A 25736-nucleotide genomic window follows, 5' to 3' on the forward strand; every position below is an offset into this window, starting at 1 on the left:
CATCCATACATGCTGTGGATCTTGCTGAGACTGCTCCATCGCAACTCTTTCGCTCACTCGCTCCCCCCTCCCATATCTTTTCGCTGCCTTTCCCCTCCAAGTCAACCATTGCCTTTTACCCCGTCTGCTGACTTTCTAGAGCCCCATATCAGTCCATCCTTTGTTTTTCTCTTTCTTAGTTCCTCCCAGCCTGACAGTCCCCCGGGGAAAGTCTCCCCTGGTGGCCCGTGAGGGTGACACAGTGGAGCTGGAGTGCCTTGTTTCAGGGAAGCCCAAGCCCATCATCCTGTGGTCGCGAGCGGACAAGGAGGCGCCCATGCCGGACGGCAGCATGCAGATGGAGAGCTACGACGGCGTCCTGCGGATTGTTAACGTTTCCAGAGAGATGACGGGGTCGTACCGCTGCCAGACCAGTCAGTATAACGGTTTCAACGTGAAGCCCCGGGAGGCTGTGGTGGAGCTGATTGTGCAATGTAAGTAAACAGCCTCTGGCTGTGTAATGCATGTATCTAAAGTCAGGTGTAAATGTTTTGTGACCCACAACTTGTAGCTGCATGAAAGAGCCTGCTTCGGTATAAGGTATAAGGCCCAACATATATTACTGTGATGTATATTCTTTGTGTACTGTGTAATTAGACTTCATAGGTTCCAGTCCACAGTGACCAAATTTGAACATTTGTACGTTTGCACCTATCCAATATCCTTTTGAAGGCTGTGAAATGACTCCCAATATACCCACCAGTTAACCTCGTACACGTCTTTGTCAGGAAGCTCTCTAAGGGGAGGACTTTAGCTGCTGAAGAGAGCAGAACTAATATTAACAGGGCCCCCAAATAACAATGTTCGCACTCGTCAGAAGTCTTTAGTTGTTAATGTCTATGATCATGTCCAAGAAGATCCAAGAAGTGCATGCTCCATCTCCAGGCCTCCCCCAGACCACCGACCTCTGCTGCTCATTGAGAAACTCCTTCCCCCTCCTTTGATTGGTGACATTCAAGAATAGCTTAAGGGCTAATTACCAGGCAGCTAATTTATTCCCACTGGTATTCATTTTGTCTTCATTTGTGGACATTTGAAAGGAACGTTTTGAAAGAGCAGCAGGGATTCAAAGCGGTGTCAATCTCTCACAGCAATAGGGAGGTTTTCTGCGGGGAAGAAGGAGCAGAAGATGGCCAGGAAGGAAATGAAAGTGATCCATGTAGGGTTCTTACCCTTCTCTGGCAAGTGATTATAGCAACTGGAAAGCCTGAGTCTCCAGGCTTGTTTTGTTTTCCTCATGGCCTACTTACAGAAGTTAATCCATACTTTCCTCTGGTTTGCCTTGCACATTTATTTTCTTCATCTAAAACAAGCCAGACTAACATTATGCTAATTCTTATTTAAGTTAAAGATCTGTTGCAATTTGTAACTAGGCATGGGAGAGCATGAGATTTCTACTGTGTGATAAACTTGGCAAAATATGATTTTCTTGAAATTGCAGCTTTGTTGGAAAAAAAACTATTTTCATTTAATTTAAACTGGAAAAGCAGCAATGCTTCCGACTAGGGCTGGCAAAATTAATGATTACTTCAATACGATCAATACAATTTTCTATTTGATTTGAAAATACTCATTTGCATCAAAACAAATCTAAAATGACTTGTTTACTATTTGCCAAGTTACCACAGCAGCACTGCAGAAAAAACAGTCTTGCTGTACTTTACCTGAACATTGATATGTGACAATCATATTAATTGAGTTGGGGATGGCAGTTTTAAACTTGTCTAGCTTGGCAACCTCTCCCGGAAAAGAGACTTTACAATGCTCTTTGTTCAAAAAGGCTAAGGTTTTGTTAAGAGGTATTTTTTCAGAATAAAGTCAAAGGATATCAATAAGCCGCGCTGTGCGCCACGATGGTGGCTACAAAGTGGAGCAGCACTGCAAACTTGATGAAGTTTCTTAAAGGTCGATACTTTTAAATATCAGGCGGTCAGTAAAGCTCTTCTATCTACATTTGCAAAGTGCCAATGATGGATGGAATAAGCTAAAATCATCGGTTTAAATTTGAACAACTTGCATTGACTTGAACTGATGAGCCAATTGATGAGGCAGTTGAGCCAAAATGTCCTTGGGCTGATTTTTTGTGGCAAAAATGACTTTTTTGAGAGCGGGAACTTGGTATACATTGATACCAATCCCCATGCCTACAATTTTTTTTAGTTCCTTTGTTTTGTGTCCTTATCACTTAACTCAAGCAAAACACTGTAAAAAGTGTCCAACAATATTTCAAGTGTAAACAGTGAAGAATATTTGTGCAAACATTTTCCCTGTGTGTTTTGTATCAAGATGAACTTGACACTGCCGCTACAACTATTTTCATTGAAGTGGACCAAGAGCATCCGCTTTTTCTGTTTGATAATTCCCCGTTCGTTGTTTCCAGAGTTTTAAAATACACTTTGCTGTTACATTCACATTTCAGCTTAGCTCTTGCCCTCCTTGTAGTAGTGAAAGATTTCATGAAGTTTGATGAAAAGACGGTCATTTTCATGAAGATTTCATGAAAAGACCATTGTCTTTTTCAAAGACAATGGTCTTTGAAAAAGGTTTTCTTTTGTATGTTTGAATTCACTGTGCTATATGATAGTTTAAAGGCTATTGTTTTTTCACAAATGCCAAAACATAAAAAAATAAACAGGGAAATCAGGTGTGTGTTAATAACTCAGTATCATAGGTCTTTTCTTTAAAAAACATAAATACATATAATGTATTACCTGCCTTATTCCTTTAATCAGTAACCAGTTGAGAGGCATATATGCAGCAGTAGGTCACATTGACCCTGCCTCTGTTCGGAGTAGCAGGAATATAGTAATTTCTCTGAATAACCTCTTTTCAGCTCAAATAAAGCCAGGAAAAATCTCAAAAAAGAGTAGTGTGTGCAGAAGCTTTTTGGCCACACAGCTCACTGAGGAATTTTTCTAGCCCTTTTTAAATTCTTGCTGTCAAAATATGACATATCTCAATTTGTAGTTTTGTAATCAGAAAATTAACTCTGACCTATATCTTTTCTTGTCAAGACTGGTAGCTATTCACTTTCAAAGGTTTGCGCTGCAGGTAGAACTGATTCATCACTCTGGATCAACACATTGTATTTTAGTTGCATTGTAGCTTTTAAAACATTTTAATTTACATGTACCCTCACTAGTTATCTCAGATTTCATCCTCATGTTTAGAAAACTTTATAATTTTTTACAGGGTTTCTCATGATAAAATAAAGCTTAATTTTTTTGTCAGCTTTTTGCAGTTTTAGTTTTAATGACGAGCAACTTCAAATGCAGATTGGTCCAACATCACAGTGCAGACTTCACTTTGGACTGTCTTACAGTTAAGTCCAAATTTATTCATAGCCCCTGCAGATTTAGGTTTAAAGTAATATATTAATTTGACCAACATTTTTCTTCTGATTGGAAGTAATGTCAGCAATTCGGAGTGGCTCGGACAGAGTTTGTACTTGAATCTAAGAGAGAAATTGCGAAGGGAGCTAAAGATGAGGGAGATGGCAAAGAAACTTTCATCCTCACAATTTGGAGCTCATCAGAAACTCCTCTGTGGATATATATATATATATATATATATATATATATATATATATATATATATATATATATATATAAAGCTGTGATGTATTTGCAATCAATCCGGTTTCAACTTAGCATTTAGGTCATCATCATCAATTCAACAAAAGTGGCTTTTATTGTTTTTTTTATCCTTTTATACTGTTTTAAAAAGCTGTGAAATAAACACATTGGATGGCCCCGCTTGATGTGACAAAATGCATTTTTCGACATCTGATTAAAAAGAGCCTCATCCTCTGTCACCTAGTAACACAGTATATAGGCTGTGCAATGCAAAGCAGATGTTTTGGAGTCTTGCAGCTCCTCTCATGTTTTGAGCACTCTGTCCCTAGCATTGTTAATTTTTTCTCTATTGTCCATTCTTGTGCAACAGCCCGTATGTGTTGCGCACATGCCTCTGCAGACTGGTGCTCGGTAGACTTAGACATAAGTGACGCAAAGAAGTGCAGATACCTGCTGGCATCAATAAAGTGAGCTGTGACACATTATTGTTGCTAGCAGAAGTCCAATGATTGCATGAGAGAGAGAGACATATACCGTTTTCTCTTACAAGCTTTTCTTCATTGCTTTCTGGTTTGTGTACAAGGCCTCTATTTTGGACAGCACAGCTTGCCTTGCTGGTAAATGATAAGTGGAGCACTTTTCATCCCCGCTAGCTTAACTGAGCAAACAGAAGTGTATACAGAAATGCAACGATTAACTAATCGTTGCATTTCTGTATACACTGTATACACTGTATTGGTTCCCTGAGAGCTTCATTAAGTCAAAGTATAAAATATATATATATATATATATATATATATATATATATATATATATATATATATATATATATATATATATATATATATATATATATATATGTTTTGCATATATAAAAAATGCAAAACAGAAGAAATCTGTAACAGGGAAAATGCTATGTTGTGGTGCTGTGCATCCATAAAGCCCATATTACTTATCAAATAGTCAAGTGGATATTCACTTCCTTACACTGTACTCGGTAAAATCTAATTTCATCCATCACACATCTAACTGCTCTGGGTTCCTTTATCAGTTGATTTAATAGAGTTTTGTTGAAGTGTTTCCAAACCAGACTGGTCTACGATGTACCCTCTCGCCTTCTGGATGCTGAATGTAGGCAACAGTAACCCCACCTTGAAAAAGATAATAGATGGATGAATGGCTGCATTTTAAGATTTTTTTTATCTAATAGTTACAGAACTGCTGCAATACAAATGACAACCCATTTAATAAAAAATGCAATATTAGAGATTCCAACAGACCATTTCTCCCTTACAGCGTGGTTAATAAAAAAACACTAGTTAGATGCTGATATTTTGGGATATAAAATTTAACCAGTGTGCCGGCTGTGCCCTCCCTATATTGGAAAATTTCTTCTTACCATAATAAGAATTGTGATTTATTGTGGCAACAATAAATTCCAATGAATGATGTGTGAAAAGCTAAAACAAAACTCTCTGTATCGTTGGGACGTTGGGTCTTTTCTCTCTACTATTGGTTCCCTGAGAGCATCCAGAAATATTAAAATATTTAATTATACTTTAAAAAGCAGTTGCTATGCTGAGGGTAGTGATAAAATCCAACGTCCTTATGCATCAGCGGTCCTGAAGAAGCAAACTTCAAAATAGGCATTTCCTAAAAGCAGTATTTATGTTTGCACTGTTTGTGGGACTGCAAAGAAGTTGCAAGACCTTTTTACATTATTACAATAAATACCACTGTCGTGATTAAATTTTAAAGGGGCCTAGTCATGTATTTTGACAACAAAAAGAAAACATTCAAAACCATATATTAATTTTCAAATAAAACGCACAACAATTTTGCATAATCGGCAGACATAAACATCATTGTGCCAGATGGCACAACAACCACAATGCCAGAGCCAGTAAACCGTCCTGCACTGCCTTTTATGAACAATATGAATTACTGTGTTGTAGCATGAACTAATCCCTCAAATGTCCTTCGATGATACACTCATGGCCGCAATAAATTTATGTGTTAATCTTAAGCCTTCATTCAGAACTATGGTAAATATCCACTAAAGTACTTTGTTTACAAACAAAAACAAACAACAAAGTGTAAAACAGAGAAATAAAATTTGATAAGCCAAAAAGGTGCCATAATTTATTTGGAAAACCTTTGTATACAACCAGAGAGATACAGGCTTAAAAAGTCATGAAGTCACAATGCGTGACTAGGCCCTTTTAAGTCCGTATCGTCCATCCCTAATGTGGACTAATGTGAAAGTTCAAAGCAGTGGGTGTTATGGTTGTTACATTTTCTCTTCACTCGTGAAATGAAAAATAATACAGTGAAAGTTAAGAACAAAACTTTTAAGACTTTTTTTAAGAAGCAAGCAATTTTTGCTGTGGTCTCGTAACTTATAATGACTCTGTCTCAGAGGGGATGTTAACATCAATAGTGCTTTCATGCACCTTCTCTTTAGGGTCCAGTGAGGATAAACCAGATCATACTTGCTGCTTTTCCTTTTCTGTACTTTTAGCTTCGGATTTGAGGCACATACTGGAAACAGCTTTTGTTACCGACGCTGGAACTGAGAAGGCATGCTTCAAAAAGCAAGAACGGAAAGACTCCAAAAGCTTCTGCTGAAAAAAACAAAAAACAATATTCACACATTTAATCTATTTCTTTTGTTGTTGCGACTTACATTGGCATGAAGTTGCATCATTGTTTGACAAACACACATTTTAAAGAACACACTTAAAAAGATAATTCTGTCTTCTTTTAAACCCATCTCGTCCTGAGCATGCAATTATTTCTTATTATCTGGTATTATTCTAATAAAGCACCTTTCTTGTGCTGTAGCTTTTGATGCCATGCAACACTTTCATCTGCTCTCCATCTTCAAAGCAGAACAAATAATAAAGACACTTATTTTGGCTTTTCTTGTAATAAATCAATCATTGTGCCATGTTACAGAGTGACACTCTTGTTTCTGACTATTAGCTGGCATCAAAGCTCAAATTTAGTAAGCACTTGAGCTTTTATAGTGCTTCGACATTCTTTTGTCCACTGTGTGTACGTCCACACGTGTCGTTGTCTAAATATACCAAATACATACGCCTTTGTTCATTTTGCTCAGATCAAGAATTTGTTTTATTAGCACAGTAGCTGGCCCTTCTTGTGTTTTTTGCTGTGTCGATACCACCCTCCCTCCTCCCTCCTCTTTCTTGGACTGTCTTATGGTGTCTAAGCACAAGCCAATCCCTCTGAGACGCTTTTCTCAGCTGCATTTCCAGGTCCCAGCATGAGACGCCCGCCTTTGGTGGTGAGCCATGTGCAAAGCCACGTTTAGTAACTTGATCAAGGCACCGAGGTACGGTCCTCTGAAGCAAAGAGCATTAGAGGCGTGAAGGAACGACTCTGGCAAGTCAACATCTTTGATATGTAAAAACCTGCATCTGTTGGCTGGCGGAGGCTACACCAGGAGGAGAGTTAGGGGGAATGGAAGGCGTCTGCCTTTAGAGGCATCGCTCTAATAGAATTGCAAAAGCCAAATCCCAAGCTGTGACACCCTAATGTTCTTAGTCAAACTGACTTGGCATGGTCCACAGGCTTGAAAGGGGAAGTGGAGACACAGATAGAGAGAGAGGGAAGAGGTATGGAGAAGTCATCTGTCCCAGATAGTGATGTCTGTCAGGGCGCGATCAACTCCTACTTCAGCCCAGATGCACAGAAATCTTTTAGCCAGATGTCCCTTTCTGTTCCCCTCCACATCCTTCATGGCACCTGCCCGATTCAACTGAGCAACTGTCCCCTTGAGCAACTGCCTCGGCTCCTGATATACATCAAGCAGACACACCGGGACACAGAGCTACTGTCTGGGCAAAAGTAATGAGCAGCGATACAAGATTATTGTGTTTAATTAATTTTCCTTTTTGCATCGAGAGGGGCTGCATCGCTTGCCCCTGAGGGCCGCTGTTATTCCAACACATTAGCCTGCCGCCAACCTAAGTCAGCAAATTAATCGTTTTCATTGCAGCAGGGCTCATACTGAGCATTTGGGGATGAAATGGTAATTATTTTTCTCTTTTTTTTTAGACAAAAAAAAAACTGCCAAAATGTTTAGGAATTAGTTTTTGTAGCTGGTAATCAAAGCTTTCCTAACTTGGTCAGTTGCGCTATTGGTTAACCACCAGACCTCTGTCCTGGTAAAAATAAAATGTACATTCCCATAAATGTTAGATTTAAGGTATAAATTTCCCCTCCAACTTAAAAACTGTGTGATAATGCATATGGTGCTCCGGTTCATTGTTTGAATGCAGCGACTGTCTGCAGCAGAAGGGAAGGAGGGCACGCCGATGCAAAGCAGCATTTCACCGCATTATTCAACAAGGAGACTCATTATAAAGCACACAAATTAGGGTTATCATTTTATATTCCGTATATGTCTGCTGACTTCTTAATGAATGCTTTTCTTCCTCTATCAGGATTCAATTTTGAACTGTGTTCAACTACAAAGGTTAATCTTCCGCAAGAAGATTGTTGCTTCCTTCTATAAGCAAGGTCTTTGTTTTTTTTTTCTTCCACCCACATACAGTAAAGCTGCTCAGGCTGTATTTAAAATGTAATGCAGTTGTTTTTTTTCTGAATGCCAGACACATATTTTAGAAATTGTTCTTACATACACTGTAAAAAGGGACAAATCAACATTGATTTCTAAAATGCCTTCTATTGTTTAAGTGTTTTCATTGCAAGTTTCCAGTGCCTCCTTATTTATTTGGCACCTCTGGTGAACCTTTAGAGTATAACTGTTCAGGTGATTGACTGGGCAATTGTAGCATCCATTCATCCATCCATTGTCTTTACCGGGGGCTCCTTGGGCGAGAGGCGAGGTTGATCCTGGACAGGTCGCCAGTCTATCACAGGGCAACACAGAGACATACAGGACAAACAACCATTCTCGCCTAAGGGCAGTTTAGAGTAACCAATTGACCTAACAGGTGTACTTGGTGTTCTGTTGTACTTGGCGGCCCTTATTCAACACTAAGTTAAAAGAAGGACGCCTTACTTTCCCAACAATCTTTGCTGCCTGTAGAATTACTTTGTTTACCGCTGGAAATAAAGATAATATACACCAGCAGAGTCAGTAAATGACATTATCTTAGCATATAGAATTACTATAAACTATATATTACTATTACTATATATACTATATCACAAGTATTACAATATTCATGGATCTCCTTATTGTAACAGAAAAATTTATTATTTGATATGATTGATTCATTCTGTGTTACCAGGCTGTGTTTGTTTGTACCGTCCTTCTATTTTAATCTTATAGTAAATGCTGGCTTTCATGTGAAATGAAATAAAAAAAAGCCATTGGGTCTATTTCAGAGGCACTCAGCAATTGCACTTAGTGCTTTTATTTGTAATACTTTAAAGTGAATATGGGTGCTAAAAGCTCATGGTGTGTTGAATGACTATGGGATTCATTTGTCTTTTTTTTTTATTTCGAATTACTGCCATCTTGATCCTTGAGGGATCAAGTTTTTGTTTTAAACCTTTTGAGTAATTTCAAGTAGTTAATCTAAAAATCACCTGCTATAGTGCAAGGATTTTATCATTTAAACAACTGAGAACCAATTTGCATTCTTTTTGACAAAAATAAATAAATTGCAGAGACATAGCAAAAGGTTAAAAGGGTGTCAGTGTGGAAAAGTGTACAAAAAAACACATCCAAAAGTACTGGATCATTGCTGAAAATCATTTAAAGTGTCACAATCACTCCCGCCATGGAGTTGTGATTGGATGCGACCTGTGCAATAACTCCAATCGCGACATTCTCTGGCTATGAGCTATTCCACAGTTAACTCTTTGTGGTATTAAAAGTGCATAGCCATGTTATTTGATATTTTTAATGTATATGTCAATAGCACTCAGTGGTTGCATACAAAGTTTTTATGAAAAATTATCACATCCTGCTGGCATATTAGTTATTATTTTGGTGTTTTATGCTTTGATTTTGCTCAATTTGTTAGTAAATAAAGCCTTTCGCATTTATTTTTACTAACAGAGGAGGTACTACACTGCGCATGCACAGCAGGGGATAAAACAAGGGAGCAGCTAATGCCTATTAACATCTCCCAGCGAAACAATGCAAAATGGTACAAGATCCAGTGGGGGAAAAAAACACAAAAACAAAAAATTATTGCAAGAGGGAAAAGACTGGAATGTCGTTGGGAATACAATATGAACATTGGTGTTCACTGAAGGGGATGCTGCCGCTTTACTGCGAGGCATTGCAGAGGGTCAGGCTCGTACTAGTGTTATTTATAAGTGATTTATTACTTAAGCAAAATGGCATTATGGTAGTTCTGTGATACTGTCGTTGGATGGTGCCACGTCTGTTTATATCTGCTAATCGCGCCCGATGTTGGATTTTATCTAGCCTCAAAAAGGACCCTCAGAACACTATCAAGATGGAGGCTTGGTGTTTATGGCTTTATTTTGTCATGATCAAACGGTTTTTGGTATTTTAAAATGAGCATGTAATGTGGCTATATACCTTTAAACCAAAATGAAAGTGGTTGGGAATGACAACTAAGTGGTAAGCCACATAAAATCACAGAGCAACGTCAGAGCAGGCTGACGTGCACAATTTGAAGAGGTCACCAACTTCAACTAGAGTAGTGAAGATGTGTTCTCTGGAGTTCACAGTCATGCATCTTTAATTCAGTTTCCAGGGGAATGGCACTTACTGCATTGTGTCAAGTGTGATGTTTGAGGCAGAGGGGGTTGTGGTGTGGGTCTTTTTTCAGGAGGTGGGTCTTTGCATCTTATGGTAAAGCCCTTTGGGGTATTCAGGACTTAATAAAGCGCCTTTCAAGTGCAGGCTATTTACCATTCCAGTAAAAGGACTTCATAATGCTTAAAGGAGCAATAAGTGATATTTCTCAACTAAGTGGTGCTTGAGCACTGTCTGTAGACCAAAACAAGATGTATGACAAGCTCCGCCTCTCTCTACCTCGCTCCAGCTGCAACTCGATCCTTACCTTCCCCCTCCCCTTCTCACTCATCGCCTCCTTTCTGCACATTTGTAAAGTATAAATACAGTGCAGAACAGCGTCACCTTCGGGAGGAACATGTCTAGTGAACAAGTGAGTAACTCCTAACTTTATAATGCTGTTAACAAGAGAACATTTTTGATCTGCTGAGGGTGCTCTCCGCCATGTTGCTCCCACTCTGTGCTGCTCTAAAGGTGGCATTTTAGGCTGAGCCCTGAGGGGCAGCTGTTCACATGCACATACATGTAAGGGTGGCTGGCCCGGCTATGTAAACAAGAGACTGGAGAACAACACAGGGCGATACGTTCTCTAAAAAGGTACCTTTAGTTCATGACATCAACATTTTTTAGTTCCTTCTATTTAAAATAATGACTTACTTATTGCTCCTTTAAGTATACGCAAAATATTTCACACATCCAACTTTATGAGAACAGTTTGGGGATGGCTAATTGAGTTCCCAGCATTAATGTGCACCAGCAGACAGACCAAGGTCCATAAGGAATTGAATGCCCAGAGCCTTGACCACAACTTTGGATGAATTAGAGGGGAAAGCATCTTGCCAGTATTAGTGCTTCACGTTACTAATGCTCAATGTTAAGAAACAGCACTTAAATAGCTATTTAACATGTCAATGGTTTTCTCTGTAAATATGCTTATTATAAACATGATACATTAATATTTCTGTTGACATAAAATGTACACCAAATTGCCTTAACAACACGAGTGACACTTGTGTTGTAAATTAATTTATGTATTGAACACATGAAGAAAAAGAATCAAAAGAATAATCAAAAGTTGTCAAGGAGCCAAGGAGCCCTCCAAGAAAGCTTCAGAAAGACCTAATAATAGCAAACTTGGGTTCTACAATGAAATACTAGGTACTGCACTCAACTGTGATGGTTGAGCAGGACTCCACAGCTGAAGAAAAAGCATGGTGCAGTTTGTTTAAAGTTTAAAGTTGCACTTTACCCCAAAATCATCCTGCCAAGAATGTAGTTTTCAGGTTAAGATTTCATGGTGGGGGCTTTCTTTTAGTATAATGGTACTGACAAACTTTAAAGAAAAATGAAAAAAATGATTGATGCATTCTGTCCCCAGTTCTGGGGGAGGAATTTAACCTTCTTTTGTTTTGTTCTAGGTTCATTACTGTAAGTTCCCTTTTGTTAAAAATGGCTAATTTTATATCCACCAATTATCTAAGATTAAAACAAGAGTATTTAAATTGAGTTTGTAGTTGCTGCATAAAGGGTGATTAGATTTAAGCATGTTATTTTGAGAAAGAAAATCAGAAAAAAAGGGGGCGGTGGTCTTAAGAGGTTAAGAATCTGAAGATAAAACAAGCGTGGAATCCCAATGCAAGAAAATAATCCTAAACACACAACTAAGTAAACTAATTTTTTGGTCATTGTGAAAGAAAGAAAATCTGATCAAGGACCTGACATGTGTCTATCAAAAAACTAGGGAAAGAATTAAAGAGCATATAAATATTCCCACCAGAATTCGAAAGATATGATGAAAATTTATATGGAAGAATGGGTCAAAATAACACCTTAGCAATGCATGTGATTAGTTTTGCAAGAGAAGACATCTTGAAGTTACCTTTACCAAAGAAAGGCTTTAACAAAAAGTGTTAGATACATTCCTGTAAGGGTGGTGGAAACTTATTCCCTGTATCATTCCATGACTTCATTTGAAGACCCGTTTGCTTTAATTTATTTCTATGTGCAGATAATTTGGCTGACGTCTGTTGTGAATTTTGTGTCACTGGCCCAAATAGAAATATTTAAAGTGAGAAAAACACTGATTGTTCAAAAATTATTTTCCCATAAACACATTTCCAAACCCTGCAGTTGAAGTGTTGCCACTATTATTGCTGCAAAGTGTAGGCCAGCACCAAATGAAAGCCTTTGTACTAAAAATGGGGTGTCATTACAATTCATGTGTTTCACCTTGGATTTAGTAGAATGTACATAGTATGGAGCAATGAGTCATCAATAATTAAAGAAAATATATGACAGCAATGAGATGTTCTCCAAAAATGTATGAAAAGTCAAAATGTAAACTGGGAAGGCAAGCTGTCAAGAGGTTGAAAGCAAAACCGAGGAAATTTCCAGACCTGAAGAAAATCTTAAAACATTGTGGAAATACAAATGTAGGTAACATATTAGGTAAACACGTATTTGGGTTACAATTTCAGACGGTATAATTAAGACAAAAACAAAGTCATGACTCCCCAAAAGAACATTGTATCTAGAGTGAAACATGGTGGTGGTTGAATTATGCTGTGGGATTACTTCTCTTAAATAGAGCAGGGTTTTTTCTCAAGGTGAATGAAATTATAAAAAATTATGAATAGCTGACAGTTTTAACATAAAACCTTCAGGCATTTACTAAAAAGCTAAGATGAAAACGGATTTAATTTTTAGCATCACAGTCCAAGTGTTCAGCCAAAATAACACAATGAATTACTTAAAAAGAAAAAATAAAGGTTGTGAAATTACCTTGTAAGAAGTCCGAATTTAATCTGATAGGTTCACCCGAACAGAGTTGTGGACTAGAGATGCCCTCACAATCCGATTGGTTCGGAGAGTTTTTCAAGGCAGATTTGGTAAATATTGTTTTAAAAAAAAAATGTGAAATGCTCATAGATTCCTATCTAAGAACATTAAATGATGTTATTTTAATCAAAAGTTGCTTCAACGTGGTATGGGATTCAGGGTGTGCAAACAGATAATCCCTGTTTGACTTTTTCCACAATTTCCCCAAACAGTTTTATAATTTTTTTAAATAGAATTTTACATTATGTATATCACATTAAAAGGTAAACAAAGTTTGGTGTTAATTTGTCATAGTCTCTGTTGTTTAAGTTACAAAAACATGGCATTTTAAAGGGGCTGTGTTTTTTTTCTTTTTTTCAAACCTTTTTGAGCAAACTACAAGCTACTGCTTGGTACGATCTGTTCTTGCAGACCTTCCCACCGGAGTTCTCTTTGTGTTCTCAAGATAAATTAGACCGAATTTTTGTGAGGGTTCAGTCAGAGTATTTTTAATCTTTTATAAGTTAATTAGTGTTGATCTAAACTGCCTTCTGGAAATACAGGTGCGCGCAAATGAATCTTGGCTTCCCGTATGCTTAGGAAACACTTGTGTATTTCCTTACAGTACATGCAGATCTTTATTCAGGCCACTGTAGATGTCAGTCCATATGGACCGCGAGCGAAAAAAGGCCTCTGTGCTCCCTAAATGTTGTTTTTCTCGACATTAGTGTCAAGCCATACACCAGTGACTGATGACAGATTATATTTCAGTGGGCACTCGGGCTTTTCCCCAGCCTGTGGATTACAGCAACTCTGAGCTCACAGTGGCTGCTGCATTAACCACTGTGAGCACTGCTCAGGGAATATGACACAGGACCTTCCTGCTCCTTTCTGCTTGCGCTGCCTCGGCAGCTGTTTTAAAGCAAATGCACTGGGGAGAGCGGGGGCTTGTCCCCTTGTTTAAAGGATGTTTTCATTATATAAGAGATTTTACCCCCCTTTTCTATTATTTGTCTTTCTCTGTGAATGGAAATGCACTTATTGCAATTTGATCCAGTGCCATTCACGGAGGCTGTGGAGCTAGCTGTTATTCACCGCTGTACAGAATCCTACAATCTTAATGTGATAAGTAGACGTCCAGATGCTCCTTTTGACATCAGAGATAAGCCTTTGGGTTATGCTAAAAGCCCAGGCTGTGTTCTTTTGAAAGAAGAGGAACTGATTGGTGTTTCACTTAGCAGAGATAAAAAAAAAAAAAAACTCTCTCTACTCTACACCTTTCGAACAAAATATGGAGGTGAAGGAGTCACTGTTTTTGTCCTTTTTTTCTCAAGTCCAAAGCTCTCGGAAGATTTGTGTTTACTTTTACTTTGACCCCCGCTGTTATGATTTATTATATTTCCCATTTCGACCAGTCATGATATGATCTAATGGTGTGTCATTAATCATAGCAGCGCCTCAGTGAACTGTAAGATGTTGCGACTTGAAGGATAATTAGCATTGAGGGCAAGGATATAAAACCCCACTCTGTACTGTTACTGCATGTCAGCGTGTTATTTTGCATTCAGCGTAACGCTCACAGCCCACGTATCCCTGTGCAGCTCTCTGGCCTTGTGGAGCTGTCCTTCTCTACTGCCGGGGTGAAGTTAACTTATTTATGTGCAAATTTGAACTAAAAAAGTAAGTGTTGTTAAAATGCAGCAGACAAATTCAACATACAATTCCTACAGCGTTCTTTATTTTTATTTCTGACTAATGACATTAATAGTGTTATCAAATTATATGCTGTACATTTTCATACTTTGCTCACAGCCGCATATCCTATCAAGTTTGGAAGGCTCAGTAAACAGATTATATTACTGAGTGTGAATAATGTAGAAGATTATGTTGCAGATAACAGTTTCAATCAGGTAATCAGTGATCTGTAACAGATTACATTCTGAAAAAATAGCATCCCCAGCCTTTTATAAAGCTGGCATCTCTCCCGCACTCTGTCAGAAATTATGCAAATCTCAGGCAATCAAGGGGTTCCGTGTCATTCTGTCGCATCTCCTCCGTGCTCATTCACCGTTGTTTTTCAAGCCCCGTCGTGACTTTTGTCAAGCTTCCACCCGAGCCAGTCAACGGTAAAGACGCCTGAAATGGGGGAATTATTTATAACCGTTGCACTTCTTGCACACACAAGCACTTAAACACAGTTAATCTACACACTCGCCACCGTACATATTATCTCATGCAAACTGACTGCGCTGGAATGTACGCGTCAAACATATTAAAACTTTCCTGAAACTTAGCCCGGGTCTCATCAAGGCCATTCAACCGGTTGAATAATTCACCAGCAGGTTGTCTGTGTGGGAAGAAGTGAAGGCTGTCAGATACTCAAATAAGTTATTAATTTTCCATTTTCAAAGCTTGAGGTGCACTTCATCATCCTGTTACCCGTTTTCTGTGAAGCGAGACTGATTTCTATTTCGAACATCGTTCTTGGTTTTTGTGCAAATTGATTTTAACGCAGCAGTGCTGCTCCACCTGCAATTGTTTTCATTTTTCATCTGTTTCTGAAATGTATCGATTTTCAGTGGAGATGGTCTAAAGTTTATTTACAATTTGCTTAATGTCCCCCCCTCTTCCTGCTTCTCTGTATGTGAATGTGCTTTGGCAGTTTATTTGGTCTTTCAGCATCTCATATGGCATCAAAAAATTACTCAGAGCTACTTTCCCTGGACAGCCATTCAAAAGTATTGATACTTCTTGAATTTCCCCCATGAAGGGATGTTTTTCTTCAGCAGGCATTTATGGGAAGATGGAAAGAGCTAAAAAGAGGGCAAACCTGAAAGAGAACCAGTTTAAGGCTGCAAAAGACTTGATACTGTGGCCCAATTTCAAGTCTCTCACTTACGACATCTACCTTGAACACATTAGCGAGAGCTACAATGGAATGGTCCGGATCGAAGTTTATTTACGTGTTAGAATGGCCCAGTTAAGGGCTTAAAGTCATGGCATAACTAAAAAATGATTTGTCCATTACCACTATTTTGCAAAAAAAAAAAAAAAAAAAAAAAGAATGGGGAAATTGTGCCCTTTTTAATGGACAAAGCTGGTAAAGAAAGACATGCAGCTCTAATTGGATTGTAAAGTGGTTCTAAGAGCATGAAAATGTTTATTTGAAGACTAGTTTGTTTTGAATTGATCCATTATATACAATCCAATAAAATACACTGAAATATGCTTTTAAACAGTGAAAGTATGAACACTGTCACTGTAATGTTTTGTTTCTTCCATTTTTTTATGAAAGATAACTTGATGATTTATCTCTTACAATCTATTTACCTGTAAATATTTTCAAATTCTACCATGAAAGTGGAGGTTTGGTTTAAAGGGCTTTAAGTCTTATTAAAAGGAAATTTCTTTCCACTATTCAGTCCAGCAGTTCATTCCAACTTGTCCATCAGCCACTCTTACTTCCCAGTGATTTGTGCAGTGCAGTGATTTTTGTCCCTGTCAAAAGGTTTGCTGAGGTTTCCTCTTTCTCCCACCCAGACCCTCCCACCGTGGAGCCTGTTCACATGGAGGTCCGTCAGGGCCTGGGGAGACCTGTGGTGATGACCTGCAGAGTGCTGCGAGCCCACCCATCTCGAGTGCTGCGGTTCGAGTGGCTGCTCTCGAACCGGCTGCTCCATGCCGGAGCGTTTGACCCACACAAAGACGAGACGGAGTACACGATCCGCAGCCTGAATCGTGAAGGCTGGGGCGAGTACACGTGCAACGTCATCAATGAGGCCGGAGCAGGCAAATGCACGTTTCAGGTTACAGGTAAGGAGATCGTATGATTTAAGATTTGACTTTTACAGTTTTCATTGATTGAACTAACCGTTCTGTATATTATTCAACTTGGAGCTTTTCTTCCCATAAGGCTCATAAAGGGGCTCTGTAAACTTCTGAAACATATAATTTCTATTCATGCTGGGCCAACTTAGCATTTTATAGTTCTCTGTTGAAATCCAAAATCCTTTCTTAGTTAAACTACATGCTTCACAGTCAATGTCCTTCATTTCCTGGTGTTTGGCCAATAGGCCAACAATGCCTTCAGTTTTCAGACCTTATAACCATCAGTGCTCCCAACAGCGGTGAAACCGAGGTGCCGGGTGTCAGGCGTTCTCTCTGGATAGAGAGAGGCACAGGCGTCCGGTCAGCTTACTGCTGGCAAGGCGAGCTGGCTATAAGAAAATTAAGTGATGTCTTAATAAACCGAGCAGATATTTCAGTTTTACACAGCTGCATTCTTTCCTGAAAACATTGTAAATGTTCATTTTGTATCACAGAAAGTGTAATATATCAAACTTGAATCCGTTTTTACCACTTTCTTCCGCCATTCCCGCTTTCCGTTTGAACATTTTTTTCAACCCGCAGTGAATCGTGTGGTAGTGTGGGCCACATTACGTCTTTCCCAAGGTTAAGGTTAGAAGTCAGGGAAAAGAGATTGGGGATTCGGATTTTTATTTCTTTCTTTTGCTGTGCAGATGTGGAAGTGTGGAAGTTTGAAGTCACTGTTCTTTTTACTTCAAACACAAAATGTCCATCTTTGAGTTGGTTGTTATGACAGGACCAAATTGGTTTGCCCACACTGAGTGACCGCAGGAACTTTGACCAAGGTTTCAATCTCCCAGATCTCCCATTAGAGACAAAAGCTGCAGGGTCACAGGATGAGTATTTGTCACTATAATCCTTTGCCACGTGGGTTTCTCTTTTTCTCTCTTTCTCTGTCTATCTCTTGCTGCTGTCTAATCATACATTTTCTGTATTTCTTGGTGCTTTTCTGACCCTTTTCGTGTTATTTTTCCGAATCTGTCTGCTTTCCCCGTTTAAGCTTCTGATGCAGCAGAAAAAAGCAAGTGGACAATCATCCATGCCACATAAATCAGTCTTTCCAGGTGAACCAGGTAGAGCAGGGAGACAGAGGCAGATAGTTCCCTCCAGACAACAGTTTTTCTTAACAGGGCGTAAGGTTTTCCGGATTTTACTAACCCCTTCTTTCTACTTTCAGTCCCTTTCATCCTCCTTTCCTCCCACAACGCATTGCTTCATTCCTCCTGCCCAATGCTCCAGATTCCTACCATCTGGACTCAGTAGCTGCCAAAGTTTATGAAGGCTCTTTTAGTAACCCCCAGAGTGCAGGAGCATAGTGCAGAAAATCCACTTTGGTTCGCTCCATCATCTATGAAGCCTGTCATACCCTGTTCTCCTAACCCCTGTTCTTAGTCTTGAGGATTTATCAATTTTATCTGAAACTTAATAGCCATGATATCAGCACCACTGTGTGTGGCTGAACTGAAAAACAGGCTGTGGAGAGACAGAGAGTGGGCTTCCTTAGCAGAAGTTCATCAAATATCTCTTATGGCTAATGCAGTTTGCTGAAATATTAGTTTATTTACTCTATGAAAACTATCTTAATAGATATTCACTCACCCCTGCATGCCTAACTTTCTTAGGCTGTGTTGATGTATAGTAAAAAGTATCAGTCAGGAGTTCTGGCCGGCAGCCATTTAATTCATAGATCCACTCATCATACCATGCGCAACATATTTGTTTCCATGCCGACAGACTTATACGCACACACTAATATTAGCAAGCAAGCCAGTCTTGTTCCTATATAAATACTGTCACCCAGAAAACGTAGATCGAGCCAGGGGAGAGTGTTTGTGCATGTGCATGGATGCCCATTTTCCAAGCTATTGGGACATCTGTGAGTTGGCTGTAATGGCCAAGTTGGCTATTAAACAGTGCCATGGGAGAGGCCCCTTAGAGGAATGTAACGTGTACCACTGAGTTTTGGCATGGGCCCTCTGCCATTGGAACCCTAAGTTTTCTGCAAATGTTCTTCTCTGAGGAGTTAGAACGGTCATAGAACTGCCTCTCAGTCTTTGAATCATCGCACTGTTGTTTTTTCTCTGTTTCCATTCCAGTCTGATGTAGTCGATGATTAATGCACGAGTCCCCTGTCCAAAGGCAGCAAATGTTCTCTGATGCAGCAGCTCTAGAGCGAAACACAGGTTGTGAAAATGTACATGCTTTAAATTTATTTCATTAAATCAATTAAAGATTGATTAGGCTTAAAAAGCTTATGGCTTTTTAAGCAACATTTTAAGGTTTAGTATAAAGTGTAAATTTGCACCCCGAACCCTATTGCTAAGAATAATCTATCTATTTTGTAGGCTAAACCTTTATTTATCATCAAAATGTATTAATAACTGAGATTCAAGTACATAATGTCCAATATGTAAAAGGCGGCTTTGTGGATGGCTCAGTCATGGAGTTTTGTCCCTGATATAGATCTGAGTCCCTGCTTTTGCACAATCTGTTCATAATCAAGCCAAGGCAAGGCAAGTTTAAGTTTACTTCCAGTTCCAATTTCTTTAGTGGATACAGAATATATAGAAAAATGTTCTTCTGCCCCTGGCGGTGTCACTTTACTAAGTTTCCCCTTGTGAATTTCTGGCTCACATGTCTCTGTCAGGTCTGTCAGAGATATACAGGAGGCTGCAGCAGAAAATATATTCTCTCTTTTGCTGTGAATTGTGCAAAGGATTTCAAGCTTAGATTGCTTGTTAAAATGTGAATTAGTCAACCTTATAGTTTTGCAACCCATGTACATAAAAACAGACCATACATTTAATAAATCGCAGAACAAGCATATAATCATAGACAAAGTGCTATAGATATTTGGAGTTGAATTTAGTCAGGGACACTGATGCAGATAAATTGATACTGATCCGGGGTGGGATGGTGTAAAAGCAGGCCGGGCACCCCATATACAAATGCAATTAGTCCTTGATGTAGCCATCTGGGTTCCTGTCAGAGTGCTGCAAATAAAGGACACTAGTTCCACAAAATAAATGTAAAAAAAAAAAATGAGGAAAAATTCAGATCTGATATTTAGAATGAGATTGGGATATGCCATGCTGTAGCCATATCTCAATCTTGAATACATGTAAATTGTGAGCAGGGATGGGTACCGTATTCTGTACTTTTACAGGTACCGATCAAATCCCTTTGGTACTACCGGGTACCAATTCACATAAAATCAAATGGTACCATATTTTGGTACCTAAACACATCATTGTAAAACTGAGTGAGTGGAATAGCGGCCAATTTTCCATGATGAACATAAACACAACCCTGAACCCACAAGAGCGTTATGACATCAGTAGCCGCTGATCCAGTCAATGAAGATAGCATGGCTGATAGAAAGTGCTTAAAAGTATGGCTCCACTTTTCAAGATGCAATGCAAATTACGCTCGCTGCAATATTTGTGACGCGATGTGCAAGGCCAGTGGGGGAATACTTAGGAATACTGAGGAAGCACCTGGTCACTGCTGCCAATAGGGGGTTTTCAGCTGACGTCACGCTCACGTGACTACTCAGCGCGTCCGCCATATTGGGTGGCAGTCGTTTCGCACCGTTGACCTGCGTTGTATGACGCCTTAGGCAGTATTGGAAGTGAACAATGGGGAAAACGTGTTTAATGGTTGGTTGCACGGCCCGTGGAGGTGGAGATCAACGCTCTTTCTATCGCCTACCAGCCGTAATAGTGAATCAGTGTGAAAAAACAAAACAGCTGTCTGAACAACGCCGTCACCTATGGCTGACACGGATATCCAGGTCCGATTTGGACGGTGTTAAGCTGGAATACGCCAGAGTCTGCGGTGCTCACTTTGTCACAGGTAATTAACTGTTAAGTATTTAAAACATGTAAGAAGAATATATTAATAATAGGGCTTGGGCGTTATGACTTATTACTTTCCGCGGCTGTCATGTTGACTGCCTCCGCCGCCTCTACTGCCTATTACTACCGCATACTGTACTCCCTCTCTCAGCCGTGTTTTAATTTGATTAATTTCACCTTAACTTGATTTCAACCATGGTAAACCGTTGCTGTATTGTGGGCTGTAACAGCGCAACACATGATCGCCATGGGAAAAACATAGAAACAGATTAATTTTCCACCGCTTTCCTGCCTGGAGGCGCAACCACGGAGAACAACTGTTAGCGATAACAAAGAGTCGTCGGCTCGCTTGGATCGCGGCTGTAAGTCGACCGAACATAACTTTCCACAGTATCCCGATGTCAATGAGAGTGTGTTCTAAACCTTTGAAACACATAGCAGCAAGTTAAAAGTACATTACATGCGCGAGTGGTTGTTAGCACTGACGGTTAGCAGCTACTAAACTAGCATGCGCCAGAGCCCGTCTGAGCGCAGCTTACCTTTGAACGAGTTGCTGTGTTCCCACTGTTTGCTGGCTTTATGATCTGCAGCTCCTACCGGCGCCAATACGGTAAATACAACTTAATTTTGCACTGGTCATTGTTCTGCTTAAATAATTAAAGCCGCGAGCGGCGTCGATCGGCCTTGCAGCCAAGCGCCTTCGCGCACCGCCGGCCGCCGGCCGTCAGCCACCGCAGGAGCATGCGCATAGCTCTCAACTCTCACGCATTGACCGTGTGACACACGCATTTCATCAATTGCACACGCTCACACGCATTACTTTGAAAATCTCAATCTTACAATGAAAATCTCACTCTTGAAACGCACGCGTACGGACGCTTAGCGTCACGGCGGAACCAAATTGCGGTACAATGGTTTCCGCACGTCCAGTAGTAGAGGTAACACAGCAGCAAGGACCGCCGCCGAGCAAACAAGTTTCCCTCATCCAAAGTGAAACACTTGTACGGTCCGTGTCGTGTGCGAATTAAATGGTAAGTCTGCATGTGTTATTACAAACTGTAACATGAAAGCGAAGTCCGTCAAAAATGGTGACCGTCTTGAATGGAACAACAGCGCCACCCCCCCCCCCCCCCCCCCCCCGTCAACAATCGACCAACAGCCCCCCCCCCCCCCCCCCCCCCCCCCCCCGTCAACAATCGACCAACAGCCCCCCCCCCCCCCCCCCCGTCAACAATCGCTCAACACCCCCCCCCCCCCCCCCCCCCCCCCCCCCCGTCAACAATCTCACTCTCAACAGTCGTCAAAAGTTGAGAGGTATGAGCATGCGACACATTTGCGTCGGATTGTTTACATTTTTACCATCTTATTAAAACTCCCCCGTCCACGTATGATGCCGATTTCCTTGATGTACATAACCAGATGTGAACTGGTTGTGAGCCTCTAGACCCTTGTAAGCTCTCATTTCCTCAAGAGTGTGCAGAGGGTTTTCACCGAACACCATGTAATGCACTATGTCGCCGTGCTCTACATTTGGCCAATCATCTGGATTACGGCTAAACAAGGCACCGTGGAGGGCATAGGGGTCCATATGGTCGATCACGGAGCATTTCCTCAGATATACGTCCTTATCTGGTCGCTCTAGCGTGCTGGCGTACTTATCCATTCGCGATACGATAATACGTGTACGACAACTAGAGATAAGGAAGTGTGCCACCCAATATGGCGGACCGGAAGTTGGCCAGTGACGTCAGTGAAAACCCCCCATTTAGCTAATATGTCTTTATATTTAGCAACAGTGAATTATTTTCAAAAAAGCGACTAGCAAAATATTTTGTGATTTTCTTCTGTTATTGGTGACTTACCGTGAAAGCACCAATGCCAAAGCAGCAGTGGGTGCTGCTGTAAGCCCCTTCCCTCTTCTCTAAGCACTGTCGCAAAGGCAGCTGCTTCTGCCTCGTCCTGAAACCCGCCTTCAAAGAGAGCAGATAGGAGAGCTTCTCCATTTCCACATTGCAAATGTATCCCCCCTGGACATTACAAAAAAGTTAAAAAACAAAACAACTGGACCTTTTTACAAAGTTTGAAGACGTTTCACTTCCCATCCAAAAAGCTTTCTCAATTCAAAATGTCTGGAGTAGTGTGGAGTTCCAAGCTTTGTAGTATTGCCCAACAAAGGCCTTGTAATGGCTTAGATAGCTTGCAAATGGAACCGAAACAGGTTCACCCCTTAGTAATGAGGAGTCGTTAAGGTCATTGTTGGCCTGCAGATTAAACCGAAACTGGTCCACGCCTCTGCAACGGGGAGTCGTTAGAGTCGTTATGGCCCTGGCTTACAGGAGCGATGTTTTGATCACCTGTATAGAGGTGAGGAGTTTTTCAGAGACTCCAGCAACATATTCAATGACAATGTTTTTACATTTATTCATCTCACCATTATGTTCTGCAGCGTGTCTTGTGAATTTTCTTGCTGATATTCACCAGCATCCCCCCTGGATTACAAAGGGGGACAAAATATAAAGTTATAATGTATTTTTTTCTCTGAAACTGTTGCACTAAAATAATTCCATGAATTTGATTAAGACAAACTTCAATCATGTGTTCACCTCATTTACTGTGTGCCTCTGATAACTGTCGTTTTGTTAAAAATTTATTGTATTCAAATTTCAGTGGAGATGGTCTAAAGATGTATTCAAATTTATAAATTATTTAATAAGTTCATTTGTAGATCCAAACAAGTTTATATATTGAGAAATAAATATGTTAAATAAAAAATGTGGAGATTGTTTATTAAACTAACATTTATTACCACATAAACACACTAAAGTACCGAAATTAGGTATCATTGAGGACCAGTACCGATTCCCAGATACCAATTATCGGTACTGTATCAGTTTAAATGTAAAATAAACCCATCCCTAATCGTCAGTATTGTAAATTAATTGTAACATATTGTATACTAGAGTGACCAAATGTTCTCGTTTGCCCGGACATGTCCACTTTTCACATTCTGTCCAGTGCATCCAGGGGGGATTCATAGATTAATGAAAAAATCTTTGAAATCTCGTTGGTCAAACAGACGTGTACTTAAACTGACTGGTGCGATTTATGGAACACATCAATTTTTATTGCATGTGATGTCATCCCCAAGCTGCTGACTTGAAGATGGTTCTTCTCCACTCACAAATGGGAACAGTTGGTGCAGTGCTCGTATGGGATTATGTGGAACCAAACTGAGCACACAGTGAGACTGGTCTGAACACGTATATCTGTGTGGGCAAACAATAATTTGTGGCATGCACATTTATATCTCACACATGCTCGCTTAATATATGTCTCACAAGTGCTCAACTCCTGTTCCGCCTGGTCTGTTCTCATGCCCGGCTCTGTCTCTTTGTTCGCAACTTGACAAGATGTATGTAAATGAACCTCACCACAAGCCAATCACAGACAGGTCTTTTTCCATCCAATCAGAATATTCCTTGGAAAAGTTCCATTTGGATAGATAAAAACAACCAGTCACAACAAGCAAATCAAATTATTGCACCTAGAGGGAGAAATTACAAAAAATGGTAGGATTTAATAAAAACACAAGGGAACATAATAATAAAGTAAACAGCTGAATATTGTAGCCTAAGAATATTTAGTCAAGCATACAGATTTGCTTACTGACATTGCACATTTTAGGTAACAAAAATTGGTAAGAAGAAAAGTAAAGACTGGGGTGTACACATCTTTGTGTTTTGTGCTAAGTTTCTTTGTGAGACTTCTGAATGTCATCTCTACTATTACATAGAAAAAGAAAGAAAATGTATATTACTTATTTTCTCAGAATATTATTTCAGATTTTTATTATTTTTCTAGTATGTCTAGAAAAGTGAGCTTTTATTGTTACATTTTCTAATCTAGACGAGTGATTATTTCTATCATTGTTTAATTCTAGTTCAACAAGTACAAGAAGTTTAGAAAGTCTAATTCTAAACTTCTTGTACTTGTTGATTTATGAAAGGTTATCTGAAGTTTGTCATTGACCTTTTCTTTCAAACCACAAAGAGAAGGCATAGTTTAAATATGTTAAAATTATAATTGTTCTTAAAATAAACAGTAATTGGCTATTTTTTGCAAATCAAAATATGGGTATTAAAAAAATAATTAATTATTGTATTGAAATTAATTAGAATTGAATTTAAGACTCCTTAAGCCCAGAGGTTATAAAGTGTAAATGTAAAAGTTAGTATTTGTGTGACACAAAGACATCAAAGAACATTTTTCTTGTGGAACAATTATTGCAAATGTCACCATGTCTGATTTGTAAGTGAGTAAATTTTGGTGATCAAATTTTGAGCCTCGCCTACATTTTTTCCAAAATAAACACTGCAAAACATCATGAAAACCCCTTTGAAATTATAGGAGAAGCCACAGACGTTATAGATCCACACCTTGACTATAACTGCAACAAATCTGGACTGAATCAGTTGAAGCGTATTTGTTGCACAAAAGGTTTTAGTGGGCAGTGTGCCAGGCAGACCTGTGATTTTGGCACAGTTGTGCCAAAAATGGGCCAAAACAGTGCGAAATGTGTTTAACACCTCATAAAAGGAAATCTGGTCAGACTAAAGTGCTGATTTCCATTTTGGGACTCCTTCTACATATGACAAAGTATGCACAGCATAATATCAATAAAATAAAAAAGATAAAATTAGCTGAAATGTGTCCTTTTGTCTCAAACAACAATTTTATTGAAAAAATACTTAGCAATAAAAAACTAATAAACAACTTAAGCAAAACTAATCAATAAAACAAAAATGTGAAAAA

At 39.4% G+C, this 25736-nt stretch overlaps 1 protein-coding gene across 3 annotated transcripts in view; it reads left to right on the forward strand.

Annotated features, from left to right (window-relative positions):
- mdga2a (MAM domain containing glycosylphosphatidylinositol anchor 2a) overlaps nt 1-25736 on the forward strand; it is a 249857-nt gene that overhangs the window by 178591 nt on the left and 45530 nt on the right. For 2 of the 3 annotated variants that reach the window (XM_036134196.1, XM_036134197.1), the window contains exons 9-10: nt 153-473; nt 16741-17013. In XM_036134196.1, the coding sequence (XP_035990089.1) occupies nt 153-473; nt 16741-17013 (594 nt within the window). The remainder of the gene's footprint in view (nt 1-152; nt 474-16740; nt 17014-25736) is intronic. The other variant, XM_036134198.1, reaches the window with a different exon arrangement.

This window comes from Fundulus heteroclitus, unplaced genomic scaffold, assembly GCF_011125445.2.
Source record: "Fundulus heteroclitus isolate FHET01 unplaced genomic scaffold, MU-UCD_Fhet_4.1 scaffold_76, whole genome shotgun sequence".
NCBI lineage: Eukaryota > Metazoa > Chordata > Actinopteri > Cyprinodontiformes > Fundulidae > Fundulus > Fundulus heteroclitus.